Source organism: Rhinoderma darwinii, chromosome 6, assembly GCF_050947455.1.
Source record: "Rhinoderma darwinii isolate aRhiDar2 chromosome 6, aRhiDar2.hap1, whole genome shotgun sequence".
NCBI lineage: Eukaryota > Metazoa > Chordata > Amphibia > Anura > Rhinodermatidae > Rhinoderma > Rhinoderma darwinii.
This window is the reverse complement of record NC_134692.1, coordinates 58,328,648-58,348,127: the sequence shown is the minus strand read 5'-3', so window position 1 is coordinate 58,348,127 and position 19,480 is coordinate 58,328,648. Positions and strand designations below refer to the sequence as shown.

Here is a 19,480-nt window from a genome sequence, read left to right as displayed (position 1 = left end):
TATACGTTTAACGTATACCTGTGTCAAATGTCATAAAGAAGCTTCCATCACTCGTAGGCTCCCATGTTAAAAAATAATACCACATGGCATATGTTTTTTTTGTGCAATCCCTAGGATGGAATAGACAAGTCAACTTGGCTATCACATCTTTAAACAAAAAAAAAATAAGTATACTGATGTGTATTAGCCCGGCGGATGCTAAAATGACACTCTTTTGGCCTCCATTGAGCTAATTGAGTTCTATAAAGACGTTTATCGTGTATGTCGGAAGCTTTCCTGACGAATACGATAAACGTAGGGCAGAAACGTGATCTGAAGGGGGCCTTACATGAGCTATTTACTTGTCATGAAATGACAGGCCATAAGAATGAAATATACAGAGCTTATAACACAACCTGTGCAAGGACTTGCTAATGTTAAAATAATGTAAAGTGACTGCTGACACGGAATGAACTACATATATTCCAATGACGTGTCCAACAAATCACACTGCTCCAATATTCTCTCCCTTTGTTTCGCATCATTACTGAAGCACTTAAAAACTGCAGAGGAAGCATTAAAAACTGCTTCTAGGGTGGTTGTTCTCAGTGCATTTTGCAAACAGACAATAAACATAAGTGATTGTCATCGGTGGAGCATGGAATATGTTGGAGAGTAAAAGATGTGTAATGCACTTAATGATATATTTCAGCTCCTAATAAAAACCCTAAAGCCAGCCATTCATGTATGCTTTATGTATCAGTGCGACAGAAGATTTCCACAAATATGGGCTCTTTAATTTAAATATAAATTGTCCATCAAAATTAGATGAAGCAAAGTGACAGCTTTATACTAAAATAAAAAATAAAACACTCTAATAAAAAAAAAAAGAAAGAAAAACTTTGGTTTGTTTTAGGTAATTTATCCAAAGACCGCTGCACTGTTTATGGAGACTTTGTGTATTCAGATGTTCCGGTTGAGGTGCAGTTAAAATCAAATTTCAAAAATGCATGCATTTTTACCACGAATTGATGCTTTTTTTATTTGTGGTTGCGATAAATTGCATCAAATTGTGGTACAAATGCATGCGATTGACGGATGTGTTTTTTTATGCAGTTTTAATTGCACCTCAAATGCAAAGTTTAAATACACCGTTAGGCTAGGCTCACACAGCAACACAGGTGGCACGCTTAGCTAGAGTTAGCTACCTACCATCTTCCTGGGCTTTTAAACATCCCACATACAAAAATATTTTAGGTGTTTCCATTAGTCAATCAATAATTACATTTTAAATCACAGCTTTCTCTTTATGATGCTAAATATTCATTGTGAAAATATATATTTTATCATCATCCCCCCAACATTCAATGAATTGGGCCAGGTTGATACCACGACTCGTGACGTATATGTCTAACATGCCTATAGACTTCAATAGTCAAATCTTTACACCAAAACAGTTCCTCTTGGAAAACGTTGGGTTACAGTCATCTGAACTGTACTGAAAAACGCAGTGGACTATATTTTATAATACAACTGTAGTAAAAAAAAAAAAATGTATACCACAGAGTAGCTCTAGATTAGAGGTTATACCTGCTATGAGATGCAAAATAGCACCCCTTCAGAAGGAAGACAACATTCTCCCTATTACCACCAGCTATGGGAATAACAAACTAACTATAAAATGGATTAAGAGCGGCCAGCGGGGACCAGAGAAGTGTCACCAAGGAAGCATTAGGGATTTGGTAAAATGATTTACCAATTTTGTGTTTTAATTTTTTAACTAAATCCGCACTGTAATCCGCAGTAAACACTAGGATTTGTTTGCAGATTTTTAACATTCCCATTGAAGTTAATGTGGTACTGTAAATTCTTAACAAATCTGTATTTATTCTGCAATAGGAATTGACATGCTTCAAATTTATCCGCAAGTAAAGTTTTGAGTGAAAAATTTCTACAGCATGTGGATAAAGAGTTGTTAAAATCGAATCCACTTGCCTGCTACTGTTTTCTGCTGCGATTGGGCAGTGTGTAATACTTAATTTTCCCTGCGGTAGCGCTGCAGAGAAATAGAATACTTACTGCCAATTTTTCCCACAGATAACAGTTGAACGCTGGGGTCACAACATGGGAACACTTTGTGATAATCTTAATGTCAAGAGAACCTTCCAACATGTAGGGATTGTCCAAGATGGGGGACCCCTTTAATCATGATTAAACATTAATAAAACTGACAGGAAGTTTTACAGTTATAATGAACATTTTAATAATTATATAATGTACCGCTTCATATTGCAATACATTTTTTCTTAAGCTACAGTTTTTCATGTTAAAATGCATTTATATGAAACATGCATCTTGCATTTGCTTTTATTTAGAAACATGCATTTATGCCTATTTAGTTATTAAGCAATGTAAGAATCTATTACGAGTATAAACTATACAGCATTCTGGGTTACTTATTTTAACAATGAAAAAAAATTCTGTAATTAAACCAATTAATAAAAAAATAAAAAAAAAGTTAAGGTTTATGGAGGTCACTATTTACAACCGAAAAACTTACATGGTTTCGCAGTCACATCAGGACTTCCCATGTCATTTTGTACACATTGATTTAAAGAGGCTCTGTCACCAGATTTTGCAACCCCTATCTGCTATTGCAGCAGATAGGCGCTGCAATGTAGATTACAGTAACATTTATTTTTAAAAAACGAGCATTTTTGGCCAAGTTATGACCATTTTTGTAGTTATGCAAATGAGGCTTGCAAAAGTCCAAGTGGGTGTGTTTAAAAGTAAAAGTCCAAATGGGCGTGTATTATGTGCGTACATCGGGGCGTTTTTAATACTTTTACTAGCTGGGCGTTCTGATGAGAAGTATCATCCACTTCTCTTCAGAACGATAATGATTACCATGGTCCGTGACCGCGGCATGATCAAAGGGAATTCCCCTCTTTGATCGCATCACCGGGATTCGAGTGATGCGATCAAACACTGGGGAATCCCTCTGGAGTCAGCCCTGGGGACCTACAAAGGACCCCAGGGCTGTCTGTTCCGTGTGCCTGCTGTTCGGGCACACTATTTGCTGCCCGATCAGCAGCCTATGTCATAGTGACACAGTGTAATGTATTAGCATACAGAAGTATGCTAATACATTGCAAGTAAAAAATAAAGTTACAAATAAAGTTATCCCTTGATGGGATTAAAAAAAAAAAAGTAACAAAACAAATAAATAAATAAAAAAAGTCCCAAAAAGAGTCTTTATTTTGCATTAAATACATTTTATTGCCCCTTCACTAAATAAAAACAAAAAACCTACACATATTAGGTATCTACACGACCGTAATAACCTGAAGAATTAATCTAATGGGTTATTTAGCGTGAAACGTGAACGGGATAAAAAACAAAAAAAACTATTCCGAGAATCGCTTTTTCCTATATTCACGGCGTAAAAAAAAAATTTTTTACCCCTAAACTGTGGGGAAAAAAAAATACTAATTTCTCTCGCATAAAACAAGGCCTCATACAGCCACGTCAATGAAAAAATAAAAAAGTTATGGCTGCTGAAACGCAGAGAGAGGCAAAAACAGAAAAATTGAGCTGATCATTAAGGTCTTTTCAGGCCCGGTCATTAAGGGGTTAAACAAAATACCTAACATACCGTTTGTCTAATTTAATAAAGTATTGTAAATAAAAGACCTTACATACAAATGTATTTTCTAACCAGCCGTGATCGTCACTTATAATGTGGTCTTTAATAATAACAGATTTAACTGAAACATTTTTTTTTTCCCATAGTAAATGTTTTCATACACCATCAAAGAAGAAACACGACTGTAAACAAACCCTTGCTCTCAAGCCACAAGTAGAAGACTGCTTACCATTCATCTGACTCGGGTCATTCCCTATAATTCCCACCAATACAGCTCAGGCTGTTAAAACTATTTGTCATAAACTTGGCAGAAGTTTACTTTATGTAAAGAGAACTGTTGTTATGCAATAGATTTGGCAGAACAACATAGGCGGCTCTTTAATGTATTCAAACCACATTTGGAACATTATATTTATTTAGCTAAAAAAATATAAGAGTTTATGTGTTTCTGTTTTGTACGGCGTGGTGCTTTATAACAAGGATGCATTTAATCTAAGGCCCGGTTCAAACAATCGTGCCAAAAAAATCCTAAAATGCCGCTCATTGATTTCAATAGGAGGCGGAGGCGTTTTTTTCCCCAACGGAAAAAACTCTTGGAGGAAAAAGAAGGGTCATGGCCTTTCTGCAGGCGTTTTCATCTCTGACCTCCCATTCACATCAATGGGAGGCAGAGAAACCGGCTTTCGATGCGTTTTTTGCCCGCATCGCTCAATGGCCGTAGCAAATGCTGCGAAAAACACTGCAAATAACGCAGCAAAGAGAGTGCAGGCAGGTCATAATCTGCCTCAAAATTCCTGAAGGAAAAAACTCTGTGTGAACTAGGCCTTATTGCACATGTATGTACCACTACATCCTAAGGGCTTGTCCACACAACAGAATAGCTGCAGAAAATTTCTGCAGCAATTCAGTTTAAAGTAGCAGACCATCCACCGTAGCAAAAACACACCATTTCCTGCATTTTTTACTGCAAAAAATCGTGTGTATTTTGCTTGCGTTTTTCTTAATGCTGCGTATTTTATGTCCGCAATTCCTGGCGGAAAATACGCAGCAATTCGGCTTTGTGTAGATGCGCCCTAATTGTGGTCATCTAGTCTCAATAGGACGTAATGGCATGTCCTTATGATCGTGGGGGCAGAAAAGCTGTGCCCATTCGATATCTGTGGTAGCCCGGCTTTGACGGACAGGACCTCATGTAGCTACGAAAAAAAAGAAACGTTATGGCTGTCGGAATGCAGGGAGATGAAGTCTAACAATTTTGCTTGTCCTGAAGGCCTTATTGGTCTTATCCTTAAGGGATAACTCACTAGGTTTACCCACAGTCCTATGAAAAGTCATTTTGGTATTGTAGGGAGTTGTGTTATCACATTTGCAGCATCAACCTTTTTAAATGTGTGTAACCAAGTTAAGAGAAAAAAAAAGCCCATAATTAGCTTTTAGAAAAAAAAATTTTTTTTACTTTTGTTACCTCATTTGTAGCTGCCACCAATTAAGACAAAAAAAATCACAGCCAGCGGATTCTCCGAATACATAAGTTTGCACACATTCGCGGTGGTTAAACGGGAATATATATAGCTTGTCCATATACAATACTACAGACATTTAGAAATGGCACTGAAAACAACTGATTCTAGGAAATCACTTTCAGTACAGCAGCTCACATATACTCCATTTCTTAACAATCCACTAGGTGGCAACAAATAGAGACACAAGTGAAGAACATATCAGTGACCATGTCAACATACCTATAACTACTATTACAAGGACTTCTGTATTTTCCTTTAAAATTGCAAATGGTAAAATTTCACAACATAGAACTAATGCCTTGCCATTTGTATTACCATTTTTTAGACAACCTCTACCTCTTTTTAACATACTAGTCCTTCTCAATGAATTTGAATATTATCAAAAGCTAATTTATTTCAGTAATTCAATTAAAAAGTAAAACTCATATTATATAGATTGATAGAGTGATCAATTTCCAGCATTTTTTTTTCTTTTAATGTTGATGATTATGGGAACAGTTAATGAAAACCCAAAATTTAGTCTCTGAAAATTAGAATATTAAATAAACCCAATTTAAAAAATTATTTTTAATACCAAAATGTTGGCCTACTGACAAGTATGTCCAGTATATGCACTCAATACTTGGTCAGGGCTCCTTATACATGAATTACTGCATCAATGCGGCGTGGCATGGAGGCGATCAGCCTGTGGCACTGCTGAGGTGTTATGGAAGCCCAGGTTGCTTTGATGGCGTCGTCTGCATTGTTGGGTCTGGTGTCTCATCTTCCTCTTGACAATACCTCATAGATTCTCTATTGAGTTTAGGTCAGGCGAGTATGTTGGCCAATCAAGCACAGTGATACTGTGGTTATTAAACCAGGTATTGGTTTAATCAGTATCTCCATAAAGCTTGTCAGCAGAGGGAAGCATGAAGTGCTCGAAAATTTCCTGGTAGACGGCTGTGTTGACTCGACTTGAAATAACACAGTGGACCAACACCAGCAGATGACATGGCTCCCCAAACCATCACTGATTGTGGAAACTTCACACTGGACCGCAAGCAACTTGGATTGAGAGCCTCTCCACTCTTCCACCAGACTCTGGGACCTTGATTTCCCAATGAAATGCAAAATTGACTTTCATCTGAAAACAGGACTTTAGACCACTGAGCAACAGACCAGTCCTTTTAACTCCTTTAGGACACAGCCTGTTTTGGCCTTGTGGACACAGATGATTTTTTCAAATCTGACATGTGTCACTTTATGTGGTAATAACTCCGGAATGCTTTTACCTATCCAAGCGATTCTGAGATTGTTTTCTCGTGACATATTGTATTTTGTGTTTGTGAAAAAATTTGGTCGATAAATTCAATATTTATTTGTGAAAAACGTAAAATTTTAGCAAAAAATTTTCAAAAATTAGCATTTTTCTAAATTTAAATGTATTTGCTTGTAAAACAGATAGTAATACCACACAAAATAGTTACTAGTTAACATCCCCCATATGTCTACTTTATGTTTGCATCATTTTTTTTTCACGTCCTTTTATTTTTCTAGGACGTTACGAGGCTTAGAACTTTAGAAGCAATTTCTCATATTTTCAATAGGCCATTTTTTCACGGACCAGTTCAGTTCTGAAGTGGCTTTGAGGGCCTTATATATTAGAAAGTCCCCATAAATCACCCCATTTTGAAAACTGCACCCCTCAAGGTATTCAAAACCACATTCAGAAAGTATTTTAACCCTTTAGGCGTTTCACAGGAATTAAGGCAAAGTAGAGGTGAAATTTACAAATTTCATTTTTTTTGCCGAAATTCATTCGTAATAAAAAAAAATCTGTAACACAGAAGGTTTTACCAGAGAAACGTAACTCAATATTTATTGCCCAGATTCTGCAGATTTTAGAAATATCCAACATGTGGCCCTAGTGTCCTAATGGACTGAAACACAGGCCGCAGAAGCAAAGGAGCACCTAGTGGATTTTGGGGCCTCCTTTTTTTAGGAATATATTTTAGGCACCATGTCAGGTTTGAGGAGGTCTTGTGGTACATAAACAGTCGAAACCCCCAAAAAGTGACCCCATTTTGGAAACTACACCCCTCAAGGCATTTTTCTAGGGGTATAGTTAGCATTTTGACCCCACAGTTTTTTTGCAGAATTTAGTGGAATTAGTCTGTGAAGATGAAAATCACCTATTTTTCTGTGGAAACATAGAATTTTTTCATTTTTACAAGGAATAAAGGAGAAAAAGCCACCCAACATCTGTAAAGCAATTTCTCCTGATTACGGCAATACCCCATATGTGGTCGTAAACTGATGTTTGGACCCACAGCAGGGCTCAGGAGGGAAAGAGCGCCTTTTGGATTTTGGAGCGCAGATTTTGCTGGATTGGTTTTCAGTGCCATGTCGGGTTTGCAACGCCCCGGAGGGACCAAAACAGTGGAAACCCCCCAAAAGTGACCCTATTTTGGAATCTACACCCCTCAAGGAATTTTTCTAGGGGTATAGTGAGCATTTTGGCGCCTCAGGATCTTTTTTAGAGCTAAGGTGACCAAAAAACAGAGATTTTGGCGCTTTAAATTCTTTATTTATTACAGCGTTCACCGTGCGCAATAAATGACGTTTTCATTTATTCTGCCGGTCGGTACGATTACGCCGATACCATATGTGTATAGTTTTTTTTAAGTTTTGCAGCGTTTGCACAATAAAATTAAGTTTCTATAAAATCATTTATTTTCTGAGACACGCTATTCTGAGCCGTAACTTTTTATTTTTTCGTCAAAAAAGCTGTGGGAGGTCTTGATTTTTTGCGGGACGGGTTGTAGTTTTTATTGGTACCATTTTGGGGTAAATGCGACTTTTTGATCACTTTTTATTCTATATCTTGGGAGGGGTGGTGACCAAAAAATAGAGATGCTGACAGTTTTCCGTTTATTTTGTTTGCGGCGCTCACCATGCGGAAAAATGAACATTATAGTTTCATAGTTTGGGTCGTTACGAACACGGTGATACCAAATATGTGTACTTTTTTTTTAACGTTTTCATTTTTTCCCTATAATAAATGACTTATTATAGGAAAACAAAACCTTTTATTTTTACACTTTTATAAAACATTTTTATTAACTTTTTTTTACACTTTATTTTTTTGTTTATTAACTTTTCTTTTACTTTTTACACTTTATTTTTTTGACCTGCAGCACTGATCGCTGATAGAATACATTACACTACCTAGGTAGTGTAACGTATTCCAACTGTCAGTGTGACGTCACAGTCACTCTGACAGTTGGTCTACGAGGATCAGCAGAGGCTGATCCTCATAAGCTGACATACATGGCAGACTTGGAGGCCGTTTTCTGGCCCCCGGGTGCAATCACAAGCATACATGATGCCCTACAAACCCGCTACATGCGGAGATCGCAATCGAGCCCCACATGTAACGGGTTAATTGGCAAAATCAGCGGCAATCAGCCGCTGATCGGCAACACTGGAGTGTCAGCTGTCGGGGACAGCTGATCTCCAAGTTCCCGATGCACACTGTCGCTGACAGTGTGCCATCGGGAACGACACAGTGACTTCCTGTCACTCTGACAGGAAGCCTATCAGGACCAGCCGAAGGTTGGTCCTGATGGGCTTCCGTCCATGGCAGACCCGGAAGCCATTGTTTGGCTTCCGTTTGCCATAGTAACTATCGGCAAACCCCGCGATTTCGGACCGGGGTCTGCCGATATGTTAGAAACCCCCCAAAAATTCGGCGATTGCACCTGATCGCCGAATTTAAGGGGTTAATTTGCCGAAACCAGCGGCAAAGGACCGCTGGTCGGCAAGAGTCGAGTGTCAGCTGTCGGCGACAGCTGACCTCCCGGTTCCCGGTGCACACTGTCGCAGACAGTGTGCACCGGGAAAAACTCAGTAACTGTACGTCCTCGTGCGGGAAGTAACCTCCCGCGACGACGGACAGTTACGTCCTGGTGCGGATAGGGGTTAAAGGCTTAGGAAACCTTTGCAGGAGTTTTGTGTTGATTAGCTGATTAGAGTGGGACACCATGAGTCTACAATCTTCAACTTTTACCCAATATTCTAATTTTCTGAGAGACTAAATTTTGGGTTTTCATTAACCGTTAGCCATAATCATCAACATTAAAATAAAAAAATAAATGCTGGAAATAGATCATTCTGCGTGTAATGAATCTATATAATATGAGTTTTACTTTCTGAATTGAATTGCTGAAATAAATTAACTATTTGTTGATATTCTAAACAGGTCATTAGAACATCATGTAAGTAGAATAAAATGTTACAAAAAGAATAACATGACTTGTTATGACAGAAAATGTAATAAAATAAAATAAACAGATTTAAAGAGACATTTATTCTAAGTAAAAATGTCTGTAGAGAAAACAAAAATAAAACATTCTGGAGAATCCCATGGGTCTGGAAAAGCATTTATTTTGCAAACTAATTTAATTATAATGAATAAAACATATTTCTTCCAATTGACCTCGTGATAGTGAAGACTGGCATTCATCCTATTTAATATATAATTGATTGGTGCAGAAACCTAAGAGAAGGCATCTTGTTTCCTTCAAACGCAATGGTATGTCTGGGCTACAAACTGTAAAGAGCTGAATGTTTGTTAAAAGAACATGGCAGAACCGCTTGAATTTTTGATACAGAACCACATATGCAGATACGGGCACCATAGAAAATGTAACCAGATCCCTTAACATGAAACCTCCATCAGCAATATTTGATATTTAATATTTTTCATAGAGAAAATAAGAATCCTTCTTAGATCACTGGCTTTATTACAAATAAGGTTGTACTGATTATGATATTTTAAGACCAAAGTTAAAATGAGCGCTCGTATGTGGCCACAAAAAAGGACAGATTTTCTGTGTTGCCAAAAAGACTTAAACTGCATGAGAACGAACGTTCATTCGTCCCCATACTTCCGATCATTGCTCCATGAACCTGTATTATGTAGAACACGCTTGAAAAAGTCCCAGATAAGCGGTGAAACATTGCCTTAACATGGGTGAATAAACCACAATTTTCACTAGATATTTGGAGTGCTGCGATCTCTTACTACATGGACTTGTTACATAATGTAACCCCTGATCAGGTCCTTATCGCTGGCACCAACCTCACTCTGTCCAATTAATTGACAGAGATGATTATATATATATATCTTTGGACGACTATACTTGGATTTGGAGCAGTGATCAAGCTCCCAGGGCGCGCACCCATCCACAACATTGACTGGTGCTGCTGGACTGTGGACTTTCTATATATATATATATATATATACACACACACACACACATACACACATTATATATTCATATGTACATTATATATACACTATATATATATATATACACACATATATACACACACACATATATGCACACACCGCATGTATATCAATTATTTATTTCTTTTTTTTTACCTTTTTTTCCTGTATGGCACTGATAACTTATATACTTATAGATTTATATATGTTTGTACACATTATTGCTTCATCCATTGCCATTGGTCTAAATTTGCATATCTAGGTCGCCTGCAGTACGACAGAAATCTTACCATTAGTAAAAATGCGGTGCTTCCCAATAAGGCTGTGCAAATGCACACAAAGTCCCTGTGGAAGCCCTCCAGTGCTTCTCTGGAGAATACCTCAATAACGTGTCATCAAAAGGAGCATGCCACAACTTTGGAAAATGGAATCTGACAGAAAAAACTTCAGTCTGAAATGATAGGGGCCCATAGAAATCTATAACCACCATATTACCGCTCTGTACAACTCAATGATTGTAATATGTTGGAACATGTTCTTGTGCATGAAGTCTAAGGGTATGTTCACATGGCTTATTTTCAGACGTTTTTCGGGCCGTAAACGGCCGAATAATCGGAAGCAGAACGCCTCCAAACATCTGGCCATTGATTGCAATGGGAAAAATGGTGTTCTGCTCCGACGGGGCGTTTTTAAAAACGGCCGTGTAAAAAAACGCCATGAAAAATAAGTGCATGTCACTTCTTGAGCCGTTTTTCATTGACTCTATAAAAAAACAACTCCAAAAACGGCCGTAAAAAAAGCAGCGAAAAACGCGAGTTGGCTTAAAAAAACGTCTGAAAATCAGGAGCTGGTTTCCCTTGAAAACAGCTCTGTATTTTCAGATGTTTTTTGCTAAGCATGTGAACATACCCTAAAGATGAAGCATAAATGCTAAAAAGTGGAAGTGTTCGACTAGTGTGTATGCTGTAGTAGACCGCTTGAAGGCTAACTGTCCACTACAGCTATCTTCATATAGATAGCAAAGAAAAAAAAAGGATTTTCAAAAAATTTGGTTAAGCTAAAATTGGGTCCCTTTAACTTTCTCTTACCTTGTCTTTGTCTTCAACAACATCGGACACAATATCATCAGGGTCTAATATTCCTCCATCTTTGTATTCTAAGTGACGAATCTTTACCCAATATCCCGGTTCCTTAAAAAAAAGAAAAAAAGGGGGGGGGGGATATATTAATTCAAAAGGTTGCATTAAGTTTTAAGATCAAAGAAAACAAGAAGCTTAGGAAGTTTACTTTGTTGGTTAGTCACTTAAATATATGCAACAAACACCTAGCCAGCGTGTGGCCTAGATATCAGTCCAGCACCAATATTCTTTTCTTCCAAATACATCACTTTCTCACTGTGCATTTCAAAAAAGTTACATAAATGAATACATTTTGATTCATGACTCAGGGTGCGCCCACACTGCAACCACTACCAAAAAAAATAAATAAAAAAAAGACATCGACAAGTGCAAAGAAACAAGTTTATTAAGTGGTTTTCACAAAATGGATGTCTAGGAGTACAAAGCAATAGGAAAAACAAAGTCATAACTAGATTGTTTTGAGATTGAAGAAAAAAAAAAGCCATTGGGGTCCAAACTACATGAAAAACACAACAAATAGAAATATATTGGATGAAAATGAGTTTATGGGGTATTCCCATCTTGGACATTTATTGCATATCTACAGGATGGTGTGGGACCCGTACTTCTCTCTAGAACGGTGCCTCCTGAGCCTCTGCCCCATCCTACCTTCTTTCACTGTTGCTGGTCCCCGACCCCTGAGTTACGAGGTGGCTGGGAGTACGGAAACAGCAGAGCTTGCTGTGCTGCACTGTTTCCGTAACTCCAATTTACTTCTATGGGAGTTACAGAAACATTGTAGTACAAAAAGTTTGATTATTTCAGGACTGCCGGCCACCTCTTAATTCAGTAGCTGGGGAACAGCGACATTGGGAAACAATAGGACAGGGGTAGGGTTCTAGAGGTAGGTGTGGGTCCCAGAGGTCTATTGGACATTTATGGCATATCTTGTTAATATACCATAAATGTCCAAAATGTGAATACCCCTTTAACTTTCTCTTTTGAAAACAGTCTAGTAAGGCGCAAAAAGTGTCTAAAACACATAATAGATTTCTTTATACCATTTGTGCCAGAATTCTGGCATATTTTGCTTAGCAGTAAATATCTCGTGGGTGTTTACAGCCTTAGGCCCTGTTCACACTGAGCTTTTTGCAGGCAGAAAATTCTGCCTCAAAATTCCGGCTGGAATTTTGAGGCAGATTTTGATCTGCCAGCACGCTGTTTGCCACGTTTTTCTCCCGCGGCCATGGAGTGCTGCGGGCAAAATATGCTTTCTCTGCCTCCCATTGATGTCAATGGGAGGTCAGAGACATAAACGCCCAAAGATAGGGAATGTCGCTTCTTTTTCCCACGAGACGGTTTTTCTCAGCCTTATTTCACTTAAATGCGACAAGTGTCTGGTAACACTACAGTGCTCACTTAGGCGCACAGCTTATTACAAGGGACAGCTCGGATAGCTGTACCAAGGAGTAGATATGTGTGACCATCACATGATCAGGAAAGTTCATCCTTTGGAAGTAATTAAAGAAAGGTTTCCATTTAATGACTACAAACAGATTTTGAAAACCACGAGGAATTGATTAACAAAGTATATAAATAAAATGCATAACTTTTCAATATACATAAAATACGCTTGAGTTACAAAAACACTTGAAGAAAAAAAAAGCAAATAAAAAAAATAGACAAACTAACAGGTAAACCTTAATACTGAAAACATGTTCATGTCAATGACTTAAAGTCCTCATTTACAGGCAAGCACTAAAATACTGCTCTCAGATTGATTAAACGTTTTGAATTTCTCCTTCAGCCAAACTTTTTATCAAATTTAGGTGTGAGACGGGGCATATGTAAATGAGCGGTTTCTATAATATGTTAAAGCATTGTGATGGTGACTGGCATAAAACGTGGTTCACAAAGACCATTGGATAAATGTGGCGGCTTCCCTGCATGCTAATAAAGAGCTGATGTATGGGAAGGTATCGGAAAAAGAATAAAAAGATTTACTTTGTTATGGGAGGGAATGATGTCGGCCTACTGAATTAGGCCCTGTTCACTTCACGTTTGCCTTCAGTTTGGCCTTTCTGTTCATCTGTTCAGTCAGAGGAACAGATGAAAAGAAAGACAAACGGAAAGTAACATTTCCGTTTGCAATACCATTGTTTTCGATGATATATTTTTTTTCTTTCAGTTGGTTTTAATTTATGTCCGTTCTGCTAAGTTTCCGTTTTTTTGACGGAAACAATAGCGCACCACACTACGCTATTGTTTCCGTATTGTTTACTATTAATATCAATGGTATTGCAAATGAGAACGCTACTTTCCGTCTGTCTTTCTGTTCATCTGTTCCTCTGATGGAATAGATGAACGGGAAGACCAAACTGAAGGCAAACGTGATGTGAACAGGACCGTATATATCATTTTAATATTTGAACTTTCAAGTAAAAAATATGTAACAATTGTAGGATTCCTGAAAGAAGAAATCGACAAGGGAACATCTATATGTAAGAGTCTATCCCACCATGTTTTTGCATCCTGTCGAAAGGTACTTTTTTTTTTTCTAAGAATATAAAAAAAAAAAAAGACAAGACGCAATGGGATGCCTATCCTGTTGAAATAAACTACTATTGTACAAAAAACAGGATCCATCTTAAACCCGTGCTTCAATGGGACAGAAAAAAGGAGCCTGCACAATTTTTGTGTCCTGTTGCATCCTGTTTTAACCCCTTCCCGCCGCAGCCATTTTTCAGATTTTAATTTTCATTTTTTCCTCCCCACATTCCAAAAGCCATAACGTTTTTATTTTTCCGTCGATATAGTACTATGAGAGCTTGTTTTTTGCGGGACGAGTTGTAGTTTTTCGCAGCACCATTTATTTTGCCATATAATGTTCTAGGAAACAGGGAAAACTATTTTTTGTGGAGTAGAAAATGAAAAAAACAGCGATTTCTCCATGGTTTTTTGCGCGCCGTTTTTATGGAATTCACTGTGCAACTAAAACAACATGTTAACTTTATTCTGTGGGTCAACATGATTACGGCGATACCAAATATATATAGTTTTTTCTATATTTTACTACTTTTACAAGTAAAAACCTAAGTGTAAAAGAAAAAATGTATTTTGTGTCGCCAAATTCTGAGAGCCTTAACTTTTTTATTTTTCCGTTGATTAAGTGGTATGAGGGCTTATTTTTTGCGGGATAAGCTGTCGTTTTTAATAATACCATTTTGGTGTACATGCGACGGTTTCATCACTTTTTATTTCATTTTTTGTGGGCGATGAGGTGACCAAAAAATAGAGATTCTGGTGTTTAAATTTTTTTTTTTTACGGTGTTCACCGTGCAGATTAAATAATGATATATTGTAATAGTTCAGACTTTTACGGATGCGGCGATACCAATTATGTTTATTTATTAATATTTTTTACTATGCTCTAGGGGGAAAATGGGAAAAGTGTTTTGTTTTTTTTACTTTTAATATTTATTTATTTTTTACACAAAAGAAACAACTTTATTTAACTAATTTTTACTTTTTTTTATTAGTCCCCGTAGGGGACTTCAACCAGCGATCGTTAGATCGCTTGCACGATATACTGCAATACTAATGTATTGCAGTATATCGTGATTCTGACAGGCATCTATTAAGCCCTGCCAGAGGCACGGCTTAATAGGTATACAAGGGTGGCGGACCTGGGGGACTTCATTAAGCCCCCAGGCAGCCATAGCAACCATTGCACCCACCCGCTGTTAGAGGGGGTCGCCCCCTTTAACGATGAGCTGTCGAGCGGTTAGAGGGGGTCGCCCCCCTCTTTCTAACTTTTTAAATGCTGCGGTCGCTATTGACCGCAGCATTTAACAAGTTAAACTAGCGGGATCGCGCTCCAGCGCAATGCCGCTAGTTACTCTGAAGTGTCAGCTGTAACAAACATCCGACACCGGCATCGTATGGAGCGGGTTCACTCAGTGAGCCCGCTCCATACTTCCCCTACCCGACTTTGACGTTTGGATACGTCAAATGTCGGGAAGGGGTTTTAAACAGTAAATTCTAACAGATCGTGAACCTAGCCTAACATGGTACTCTAGTAACATAAGAGACAATACCCGACAACACACAGTTAGGCTCTGTTCACATGTCCCAACGTACACCACTAATGGAAGGCTGCGATGTAGGCATACACTGTATACCACACGGTATGTATTACTTTACTGTATGCCTCTGTATAGGAAAGTGCGGCAGACTAAGCTTTCCTTTGCAGAAAAAAAAAAGAAGAAAAAAAAGAAAAGGAGGTATGTTAACACACAACGAACACACTTTTGGCACGAGGTACTATTTATATATTTTGCATATGCACCAAGAACTTTCTGGCCCATACAGCGAATGTAGGGCAAAAACCAGATGTGAAAAGAGCCATAGACCTCATTCACACTTTTTTTGCATTAGTATTTGTAAGCCTTAACCAGGAGCTGGTATGAAACACAGAAGAGAATTTTCTTGCGACTTCCGGAGACGGGGGGGGGGGGGGGGGCTGCGTGGCACTACCTGGGAAGGGGGGGCTGTGTGGCACTACCTGGGAAGGGAGGGCTATGTGGCACTACCTGGCAAGGGGGGCTGTGTGGCACTACTTGGCAAGGTGGTACAAACTTCTATATGGGGGCTTAGACAGGGACTAGCGCAAAGTGACGTTTTCTGCCATTTTACTGCCGCCGTGAGTTCCCCCGCAAAGGGGCCTACTAAGTCTGTGTCGCCCAAGGGCCCACATAAACCTTGAGCCGGCCATGCACATATCTATATAACACTGAGACTGTGCTTGCCTGAATCCAAGCCCAATAGAGAGAACCAAGCACACGGACCCATATCTCGATCTCCTTCGACTGAGTTGGGGTCACTCTCTTTTCTCAAAGTAATTGCTCCCCAGTCTGAATTGAAAAGCCTGTTCAAATCCTCTAGACACAGAACCTCATATCACTTATCTATTAATGTTCTGCAACTCCATACTGCACTGGTGGTGCCTCTACTTTAATACCCCGTAACTGTTCACATGCCTAAGGCTAGGCACAACTTTGCGTCTTTCTTTCAGTGATATAACGACTTCACCCAAGAAGCAGGGGAAATTCCACTATAAAATTCACTAAACATTGCTTTCCTAAAGGGATGGGCAAATACCGTCAAGGTAGCTCACAGGAGAAGTATCCACGCACGCAGGCCACGTCGTGGCAGAGAAAGTCTTGCGCCTTGTGCGGCCACTGTTCGACAACATACTGGAAGTATTGCAGAGCTCCAAAGCTCTTGCACAAATCACCTCAAATACCCAGCGCCTATTTGTTTTTGTTTAAATCACCTCAAATACTCAACCTAGAAGACCTGAAAAATAGGAGCAGTAGAAATAATCTCCACTTCGTAGGGTATGTTCACATAGGACGGATACACTGCATAAGAGGTACACAGCGTATCTGCCCTGGATCATGCTGAGAAAAAATGCACCAAAATTGTGATGCAGTATCTTGTCCGCAATGGAAAACAGCACATAAGATAGAAAATGTCTCTACTTACCCATAGCCATGGCCACGCGTCCCTCTGATGTCCTGCAGCCCTGCCTCCTGTGGCTGAAACATCATTCCTGGAGGTCGGGATGGACGCAGGAGCAGAGAGCTCTGGGCAAGTATGAGATTTTAGTTTTTTTATGAGTTTTATGAGTTAGCAGCGGAATTACAGCTTTTCCTCCGCAAAAAACGCAACATCTGCGGTTTGTTGCAGGTTTTACCTCCCCATTGAATTCAACGGGGAAGACCCGCAACAGAATAGCAGCGATTCCACAACATAAATTGACATGCTGCCAATTAAAAACCGCACCCCAGGTCAATGTATGAAAAGATTTGTCTGGTTTTTTTCACAGCGTGTGGATGAGATTTGTTAAAATCTCATCCACATTACTGCTACTGTAATATGCTGTAGATGTTCCCACAATGAAATCCGCTGCGGAAAATCCACAGTATTTACGCTACACGTGAACACAACCAAAAGACCTGGTTATCTTTCTCAAAGATAATTTGATAAAAGTACTGCATCACACTCTGACCATGTGCTTCCACCTATCGAAAGAGCTCAGAGACTGGGAAGAATAGCAGCAACCGCTCTAGAGCTACAATTGCAAAATTTTTTTGTTTTCTCACGAAAGAAAACATTCTACGAACATTCTGATGTGCAGCCACTCTGGAAGGGAGAGGTCAAAGAATGCTGATCTTACAGAATTTTTCAGTCATGGTCATACAGAAACGCAAGGCTTTCTCCTGAACACGAATTCGTCAATCCTGAGATAGCAGGAGCCTGACTGCTGGACAATTATTGCTGAACCCAGCTATCCACTGAGGGCTCATTCAGACGAGCGTAAAACTTCAATGGGGCCTTTCACACATGCAGGAGTGAGTCCGTTGCGTAAAACTCACTGCATGTCACGTACCTGTCGCCCATTGAAGTCAATGGGTGCATGAAAATCACGCACAGCACACAGATGCACATCCGTGTGCTGTGGGTGACTTACACATCAATTCAATTGAACATAATACAATAAAAAAAGATGTGCTTTGCGAGTGCGTGAATAACGCATGCCCCTTGCAAACCACACTGATGCATAACGGACCAGATTCACGTGCATTTTTCACACGCGTGAACCAGATACGCTCTTGTGAATGTAGCCTACACAACTGCCTAAGGATAAGTCTTAATGATTCCCCCTTTTAAGCAATTTGAGATTATATTTCTTGTTACAGTTACTTGACTTACTTGTATGTTTCTCTTGTATGTCTTTTTAGAGAACTCTATAAATGGCCATCCCTATTCTATCCTTAATCTCTACGCATCCAATTACCAAAATTCTTATTTTTCTCGAAAATTCTACAACTGCTAAATAAAACTTTAAGCACAGTAATTCTTGAATACTACCTTAATTCCACACCTAGACAGATCGATTACATCCACCCAAGATGCTCAATCATAATGCAGTGTAACTGACATGATGTCCAAGCTGTCACTCTGTGTCCCCTGTGGCTTAATAATACCTTAAAACAGGGAATACACATTCCACTCTAACATTCACTACCCTCATTCTAGGATTAAACATATTTTGACCTCTGCCACTGTATTACCCTAAATACACCACTCTTCCATTAAAGAGGTTTTCCACTATCAGACAGGTCATCAGTATATGATCAGTGTGTGTCCGATCAGCTGATCTGGCTGCCTGCGGGCACCGGATGTCATTGCACAATAACCAGTGTACGGAGCCAGAAGCAGTTGGCTCTGTACATTGCATAGCAGCCTATTCACTTGAATAAGAGCAGTACTGCAGCTAGGCCGCTGTTCCGTGACTGGAGCCATCTGCTTTCAACATGGAAGTCCGATGCCTGGAGGCAGCTGGAGCAGCTGATTGGTGCAGGGTCCGGGGGTCGGGCACGCACCGATCATATACTGATGACTTATCCGGTGGATAGGTCATAAGTTGCCTGGTAGTGGAAAACCCCTTTAAAGAATATTATGATTTCTGGTGATAACCCAGTATATTTGACAATTGTCCTGGGTACTCAGCAGGTATTGGTGTTACCTTAATATTTACATGACCAAAGATTTTCGGCACTTCCGGATTGGTAAATAAGAACATTTTATGGATATTAACACTCTCCACCTGGATGACCCAAGCCTGATATGGAGGACATCGAAGGCAGTGATGCAAGGGCACATTATTGTCTTACATATCTTTCTCACCAAAAGAAGCAACGACCCCAGAAATTAAATGGCTTTTACTAACCACTAATCTCATGACCACTACCTCAGACATAACACAGCTGAAGCCAAACATACCTACCTGGAGGCTAAAGAAACTGTTAGACACGTTTTTAACAGGTCAGGTTCGATGGATGCCACTAGCAATAAATTATTTTGCTGGTGTAAC

General features: G+C 39.2%; 1 protein-coding gene across 3 annotated transcripts in view; it reads right to left on the bottom strand.

Annotated features, from left to right (window-relative positions):
• Positions 1–19,480, bottom strand: part of PARD3B (par-3 family cell polarity regulator beta) — a 1,147,141-nt gene that overhangs the window by 1,063,060 nt on the left and 64,601 nt on the right. For all 3 annotated transcript variants that reach the window (XM_075829835.1, XM_075829836.1, XM_075829837.1), the window contains exon 2: positions 11,509–11,610. In XM_075829835.1, coding sequence (XP_075685950.1) covers positions 11,509–11,610 — 102 coding nt within the window. The remainder of the gene's footprint in view (positions 1–11,508; positions 11,611–19,480) is intronic.